The sequence below is a fragment of the Salmo salar genome, unplaced genomic scaffold (assembly GCF_965601325.2).
Source record: "Salmo salar unplaced genomic scaffold, fSalSal1 ptg000432l, whole genome shotgun sequence".
NCBI lineage: Eukaryota > Metazoa > Chordata > Actinopteri > Salmoniformes > Salmonidae > Salmo > Salmo salar.
In genome coordinates, this window is record NW_027675387.1 from 1,836,504 (window position 1) to 1,845,000 (window position 8,497).

The window sequence follows — 8,497 nt, forward strand, 5'->3', positions numbered from 1 at the left end:
CTGCTCACCTGATGTACCATGCCAGGTGTGTATAATACTGACGTTAATGAGAGAGGGAAGGGGTTAAGGTGTGGTCCTGCTCACCTGATGTACCATGCCAGGTGTGTATAATACTGACGTTAATGAGAGAGGGAAGGGTTAAGGTGTGGTCCTGCTCACCTGATGTACCATGCCAGGTGTGTATAATACTGACGTTAATGAGAGAGGGAAGGGGTTAAGGTGTGGTCCTGCTCACCTGATGTACCATGCCAGGTGTGTATAATACTGACGTTAATGAGAGAGGGAAGGGGTTAAGGTGTGGTCCTGCTCACCTGATGTACCATGCCAGGTGTGTATAATACTGACGTTAATGAGAGAGGGAAGGGGTTTAAGGTGTGGTCCTGCTCACCTGATGTACCATGCCAGGTGTGTATAATACTGACGTTAATGAGAGAGGGAAGGGGTTAAGGTGTGGTCCTGCTCACCTGATGTACCATGCCAGGTGTGTATAATACTGACGTTAATGAGAGAGGGAAGGGGTTAAGGTGTGGTCCTGCTCACCTGATGTACCATGCCAGGTGTGTATAATACTGACGTTAATGAGAGAGGGAAGGGGTTAAGGTGTGGTCCTGCTCACCTGATGTACCATGCCAGGTGTGTATAATACTGACGTTAATGAGAGAGGGAAGGGGTTAAGGTGTGGTCCTGCTCACCTGATGTACCATGCCAGGTGTGTATAATACTGACGTTAATGAGAGAGGGAAGGGGTTAAGGTGTGGTCCTGCTCACCTGATGTACCATGCCAGGTGTGTATAATACTGACGTTAATGAGAGAGGGAAGGGGTTAAGGTGTGGTCCTGCTCACCTGATGTACCATGCCAGGTGTGTATAATACTGACGTTAATGAGAGAGGGAAGGGGTTAAGGTGTGGTCCTGCTCACCTGATGTACCATGCCAGGTGTGTATAATACTGACGTTAATGAGAGAGGGAAGGGGTTAAGGTGTGGTCCTGCTCACCTGATGTACCATGCCAGGTGTGTATAATACTGACGTTAATGAGAGAGGGAAGGGGTTAAGGTGTGGTCCTGCTCACCTGATGTACCATGCCAGGTGTGTATAATACTGACGTTAATGAGAGAGGGAAGGGGTTAAGGTGTGGTCCTGCTCACCTGATGTACCATGCCAGGTGTGTATAATACTGACGTTAATGAGAGAGGGAAGGGGTTAAGGTGTGGTCCTGCTCACCTGATGTACCATGCCAGGTGTGTATAATACTGACGTTAATGAGAGAGGGAAGGGGTTAAGGTGTGGTCCTGCTCACCTGATGTACCATGCCAGGTGTGTATAATACTGACGTTAATGAGAGAGGGAAGGGGTTAAGGTGTGGTCCTGCTCACCTGATGTACCATGCCAGGTGTGTATAATACTGACGTTAATGAGAGAGGGAAGGGGTTAAGGTGTGGTCCTGCTCACCTGATGTACCATGCCAGGTGTGTATAATACTGACGTTAATGAGAGAGGGAAGGGGTTAAGGTGTGGTCCTGCTCACCTGATGTACCATGCCAGGTGTGTATAATACTGACGTTAATGAGAGAGGGAAGGGGTTAAGGTGTGGTCCTGCTCACCTGATGTACCATGCCAGGTGTGTATAATACTGACGTTAATGAGAGAGGGAAGGGGTTAAGGTGTGGTCCTGCTCACCTGATGTACCATGCCAGGTGTGTATAATACTGACGTTAATGAGAGAGGGAAGGGGTTAAGGTGTGGTCCTGCTCACCTGATGTACCATGCCAGGTGTGTATAATACTGACGTTAATGAGAGAGGGAAGGGGTTAAGGTGTGGTCCTGCTCACCTGATGTACCATGCCAGGTGTGTATAATACTGACGTTAATGAGAGAGGGAAGGGTTAAGGTGTGGTCCTGCTCACCTGATGTACCATGCCAGGTGTGTATAATACTGACGTTAATGAGAGAGGGAAGGGGTTAAGGTGTGGTCCTGCTCACCTGATGTACCATGCCAGGTGTGTATAATACTGACGTTAATGAGAGAGGGAAGGGGTTAAGGTGTGGTCCTGCTCACCTGATGTACCATGCCAGGTGTGTATAATACTGACGTTAATGAGAGAGGGAAGGGTTAAGGTGTGGTCCTGCTCACCTGATGTACCATGCCAGGTGTGTATAATACTGACGTTAATGAGAGAGGGAAGGGGTTAAGGTGTGGTCCTGCTCACCTGATGTACCATGCCAGGTGTGTATAATACTGACGTTAATGAGAGAGGGAAGGGTTAAGGTGTGGTCCTGCTCACCTGATGTACCATGCCAGGTGTGTATAATACTGACGTTAATGAGAGAGGGAAGGGGTTAAGGTGTGGTCCTGCTCACCTGATGTACCATGCCAGGTGTGTATAATACTGACGTTAATGAGAGAGGGAAGGGGTTAAGGTGTGGTCCTGCTCACCTGATGTACCATGCCAGGTGTGTATAATACTGACGTTAATGAGAGAGGGAAGGGGTTTTAAGGTGTGGTCTTTACTCCCAAATGTCACTTAAATATAGCTTCCAAATGAAGAGAGACAATGATACATAAAGTCATCTGGGGAAAAAAATGATATTTTATGGACAACGGTGGATGGTTCTTAAAATAACCTTTGTGTTATTGGGCTCTTCAAAGAGCTGTTTCCCTCCACGGCAAACTGCCATGGAACTTCACCTGCTGGCGATGAGAAGTAGGTGGTCAGCTTCTCCCTCACCTGGAGTGCCTGTCTGGGGGCGTTGTTGGCACCTGCCCTGGTGACATCAGGTAGGTGACCATTTGGCGTGCCCATCTCCATCCGGAGCGGCTCCTGGAATGACCTCCGCAGGTAGTTGTGGAGAACACGTGGCCTTCACGCAGACATCGACATTTGAGGGGCTGAGACCAAGCACTCTCCGATACATTCTCCACCGGGCTGCCAGAATCCCAAAGGCGCATTCAACAACTAACCTTGCCCTGGACAGTCGTTTGTTAAAGATCCTTACAGGCTTTGGCAATGGCAGCTGGCGTCCAGCGTAGGGCCTCATGAGGTTGGGTCTTAAAGGGAAGGCCTCGTCGCCGACGACGACGTGAGGAACAGGTCCCAGGTCTTCAGCCCCAGGGAGTGATGCAGGTGGTGGAATCTCCAGGGTGCCATCCTGAAGTGCCTGGCCAAAGGCAGAGTCCCGGAGGGTCCCGCCATCACTTCCCATAAGCACCAACATCGACAACACGGAAACAGTAGAGGGCATCTACTACAGCCAAGAGTACAACTTAATATGTACCCTTGTACACATTGTACAATTTACAATGTGACCCAGTTCAACGGGTCTGAACAGAACTGGGGGACGTCAGACATGAAGATGTCTAAACACAACTGGAATATCATTAGTTTGTGATTCATTGTTAATGGATTTTCAATCAGGAACACAGAGGAACAACTTGACAACATAACAATGTGTGGGTGGGTGGAGATCTAATATTGTTTTGTGACAAACACTAAAGCATGATATTCTAATAAATCTACACCCTATTCCCTACGTAGAACACTACTTTAGACCTGGTCAGAAGCACCGTAGTGCACTACGGAGGGAATAGGGAACCATTTGGAACAGAGACCAGTAATTCCCCTGAATATCTTTCTCTTCCTCATCTGGTTTCTTTAACAGCCCTTCACTCCTCCCCTCTTCCTCTTCCTCCCTTTTCATTCTATTCTATCAGCCACACCACTAGCTCACCTCCACACAATCCATTTACAAGTTAAAGACTCACCTTGGAATAAATAACAAAGGAAAACTATTACTAGATGAAGTTTAGTGTTGGATTTTTTATTTCCCATCACCATAAATCATATTTAATCACTGAACAGTAGCAGACCTAACTTCATCTGTTCCTGACTCTGGATAGTGGATTAAAAAGACCATCAATCTCCAATGATATTAAAGTACTATTCTGAACATTACTGATATACTGAGTGGCATGTCCAGATATCTGCTGGTTTTATTGTTTGGTCAATAGCACCACCTGCTGGACAGGTTTAATGTTGCTGGACTGAGCAGTATGGGAGGATGAAAGATGACACATTTAGGGCCGGTTTCCTGGACATCTACAGTGAACACGCTTTTTAGTCCAGGAGTAGGATTAATCTGTGTCTGGGAAACCAGTCCATATAGTTTAGTAGAAAGTAAGTGATACCAGCTTGTAGTGGACTGACTAGTCCTGAATTGTCCTTTTGTTCCTGGACCATTTTCCATGCAGCTCCAGGTGACAGAGAAACATCAATTAGGGCCGAGCTGATCAATGATACTGAGGAGAATTACATAGAGACAGAGAACTAACTGAGAAAACATATCAATGGTTCTGAATGACAACCAATATACATCACCACCAGACATCATGATTCATGGAAATGGACCCTACTACAGTTTAACCAGCTCAGCTATAGACTACACCAGCATGACTAGTATCTATGTGGACCCTACTACAGTTTAACCAGCTCAGCTATAGACTACACCAGCATGACTAGTATCTATGTGGACCCTACTACAGTTTAACCAGCTCAGCTATAGACTACACCAGCATGACTAGTATCTATGTGGACCCTACTACAGTTTAACCAGCTCAGCTATAGACTACACCAGCATGACTAGTATCTATGTGGACCCTACTACAGTTTAACCAGCTCAGCTATAGACTACACCAGCATGACTAGTATCTATGTGGACCCTACTACAGTTTAACCAGCTCAGCTATAGACTACACCAGCATGACTAGTATCTATGTGGACCCTACTACAGTTTAACCAGCTCAGCTATAGACTACACCAGCATGACTAGTATCTATGTGGACCCTACTACAGTTTAACCAGCTCAGCTATAGACTACACCAGCATGACTAGTATCTATGTGGACCCTACTTCAGTTTAACCAGCTCAGCTATAGACTACACCAGCATGACTAGTATCTATGTGGACCCTACTACAGTTTAACCAGCTCAGCTATAGACTACACCAGCATGACTAGTATCTATGTGGACCCTACTACAGTTTAACCAGCTCAGCTATAGACTACACCAGCATGACTAGTATCTATGTGGACCCTACTACAGTTTAACCAGCTCAGCTATAGACTACACCAGCATGACTAGTATCTATGTGGACCCTACTACAGTTTAACCAGCTCAGCTATAGACTACACCAGCATGACTAGTATCTATGTGGACCCTACTACAGTTTAACCAGCTCAGCTATAGACTACACCAGCATGACTAGTATCTATGTGTACCCTACTACAGTTTAACCAGCTCAGCTATAGACTACACCAGCATGACTAGTATCTATGTGGACCCTACTACAGTTTAACCAGCTCAGCTATAGACTACACCAGCATGACTAGTATCTATGTGGACCCTACTACAGTTTAACCAGCTCAGCTATAGACTACACCAGCATGACTAGTATCTATGTGGACCCTACTACAGTTTAACCAGCTCAGCTATAGACTACACCAGCATGACTAGTATCTATGTGGACCCTACTACAGTTTAACCAGCTCAGCTATAGACTACACCAGCATGACTAGTATCTATGTGGACCCTACTACAGTTTAACCAGCTCAGCAGTACCATTATAACTATAGATACTAAACCCAGGATAGAGGGGCTGAGTGAATGTGGTCTGGACTCTGTGGAGGAGGGTCATTGTGTCAGAGACACTGTAGAAGGACAGAGTACCTGCCTTGTGATCCAGGTACACTCCTACTCTGGAGGACTGAGGGCCTGATACTTTAGTCCCAACATTATTGTGTCTGAAACAATAATCACCTCTATAGTACTGTAAACTCCAGGACTTGTTATTGTATCCAAATCCATTACCTCTCTCTGTTCTGCTGATGTCTTTATATGAGACTGCTGTATAAACCCACTCCCCAGTCCACTCCACCTCCCAGTAACAGCGTCCAGACAGACCCTCTCTACACAGAACCTGGACTATGTTGGTGAATCTGTCTGGATGACCAGGATATGGTTGGACTTGGTCTGTACAGGTCACCTTTCTGTTCCCTTCAGACAGAGAGAGGTGTGTGTTTGCTGTGTTTGGGTCCAGTGTGAGCTGACAGGAATCTGGGAGAAGAGCAGAGACCAATGAGGGGAGTCAGAACAATAAGTTAAGTCAGATACTGTATCTACCCTGTCTTTGATTAGAGCACAGCAGAGATCAAATCAGAGAAATATGAGGAGTCAGATAGATACCCAGTCTTTGATTAGATCTACTATTGCTATATATTTCTAGAGGGATTGTTAGGAGTGGCAGTAAAAAGAGACTGTTAGTTACTTCACAATAAAGAGACTCACATTGTAACAACTGTTCTCTGGTCTTGGGCTCTGGAGGCAGAACAACCTCCACTATATTCACTACAGACACACAAACACATTGACAGAGAGAGGGAATGTTATCATCATACCATATTCCACATGTATATGACTAGTAGGGAACTTTCAATGGTCTAAAGTTGATGTTCTGATTGTTTTCAACACACCTGTAGTGGAGATCTTGGTCCATTCTCCTTTAAGGAAGTCTTCTAGTTTCTCTCTCAGTTCAGACACAGTCTTACTCACATCTCCAAAGTACTGAAGAGGACGGACAACGATGCTGGGTAAGACTGAAGATACACTGATACTGGAGAGAGACTGATAACTCTGGAGAGAGAGACAGACAGAGAGAGAGAGAGAGAGAGAGGGACAGAGAGAGAGAGGGACAGAGAGAGAGGGACAGAGAGAGAGAGAGAGAGGGACAGAGACAGAGAGAGGGACAGAGACAGAGAGAGAGAGGGACAGAGACAGAGAGAGGGACAGAGACAGAGACAGAGAGAGAGAGAGGGACAGAGAGAGAGAGAGGGACAGAGAGAGAGAGAGAGGGACAGAGAGAGGGAGAGAGAGAGGGGGACAGAGAGAGAGGGACAGAGAGAGGGGGACAGAGAGAGAGGGACAGAGAGAGGGGGACAGAGAGAGGGAGAGAGGGAGAGAGAGAGAGAGGGACAGAGAGAGCGAGAGGGACAGAGAGAGACAGAGAGAGAGAGAGAGACAGAGAGAGAGAGAGAGACAGAGAGAGAGAGAGAGGGACAGAGAGAGAGAGAGAGAGAGAGAGAGAGAGAGAGAGGGGAACAGACAGGACAACATAAGATGAATAGTTTCACATGAAGTTCATTTCATATCACATGTAACAAGACAGTTTAGTTACCTGGAGGAAATGGATGTGATCCTCTGTGTGTGAGAGCTGCTCCAGCTCAGTGCTTCTCTTCCTCAGCTCAGCTATCTCCTGCTTCAGTTGCTCCAGGACTCCTTCAGCTTCACTCACTTGATCCTTCTCTTGGGCTCTGATCAGCTCCTTCACCTCAGAGCTCCTTCTCTCAATGGAGCGGATCAGCTCAGTAAAGATCTGATCACTGTCCTCCACTGCTGCCTGTGCAGAGCACTGTTGAGAGAGAGAGAGAGAGAGAGAGAGAGAGAGAGAGAGACAGAGAGAGGGGAACAGACAGGACAACATAAGATGAATAGTTTCACATGAAGTTAATTTCATATCACATGTAACAAGACAGTTTAGTTACCTGGAGGAAATGGATGTGATCCTCTGTGTGTGAGAGCTGCTCCAGCTCAGTGCTTCTCTTCCTCAGCTCAGCTATCTCCTGCTTCAGTTGCTCCAGGACTCCTTCAGCTTCACTCACTTGATCCTTCTCTTGGGCTCTGATCAGCTCCTTCACCTCAGAGCTCCTTCTCTCAATGGAGCGGATCAGCTCAGTAAAGATCTGATCACTGTCCTCCACTGCTGCCTGTGCAGAGCGCTGTTAACCTCTTGGGGCTAGGTGGGACGCTAGCGTGCCACCCGTGGTGCACTCCATCAACAGCAGGTGCATTTCAAGAGCGGCAAATTTGAATCCAAATAAATGTCAAAATTCAAATTTTTCAAAAATACAACTATGTTACACCATTTGAAAGATAAACATCTCCTTAATCTAACCACGTTTTACGATTTCAAAAAGGTTTTACGGCGAAAGCATAAATTTAGAGTATGTTAGGACAGTACATTTACAAGAGTTGTGTGTAATGTTTTGTCAAGTCAAAGACAGGGTCACCAAAACCATAAAACCAGCTAAAATGATACACTAACCTTTTACAATCTCCATCAGATGACACTCCTAGGACATTATGTTAGACAATGCATGCATTTTTAGTTCTATCAAGTTGATATTTATATCCAAAAACAGCGTTTTACTATGGCATTGATGTTGAGGAAATCGTTTCCCTCCAATAACCGGCAGTCAAGTCAGCGTCACAAATTAAATAATTAAAATTAGAAAACATTGGTAAAATATTATATTGTCATTTAAAGAATTATAGATTTACATCTTTTGAACGCAATCAACTTGCCAGATTTAAAAATAACCTTACTGGGAAATCACACTTTGCAATAATCTGAGCACTGTGCCCAGAAAAATACGCGTTGCGATACAG

At 45.7% G+C, this 8,497-nt stretch overlaps 2 protein-coding genes across 2 annotated transcripts in view; one reads left to right on the forward strand and one right to left on the reverse strand.

The window, feature by feature from the left end:
• The window catches only part of LOC145876087 (cell adhesion molecule CEACAM6), a 222,577-nt gene that overhangs the window by 59,902 nt on the left and 154,178 nt on the right, over positions 1-8,497 (forward strand). The window lies entirely within an intron of this gene.
• On the reverse strand, positions 3,804-7,830 carry LOC145876095 (tripartite motif-containing protein 16-like protein; the record flags this gene model as incomplete). The annotated part of the gene is made up of 5 exons (XM_082971884.1): positions 3,804-6,109; positions 6,341-6,400; positions 6,526-6,685; positions 7,227-7,460; positions 7,594-7,830. Coding segments are annotated over 5 exons (1,212 nt in total), but the record flags the coding sequence as incomplete, so codon positions are not given.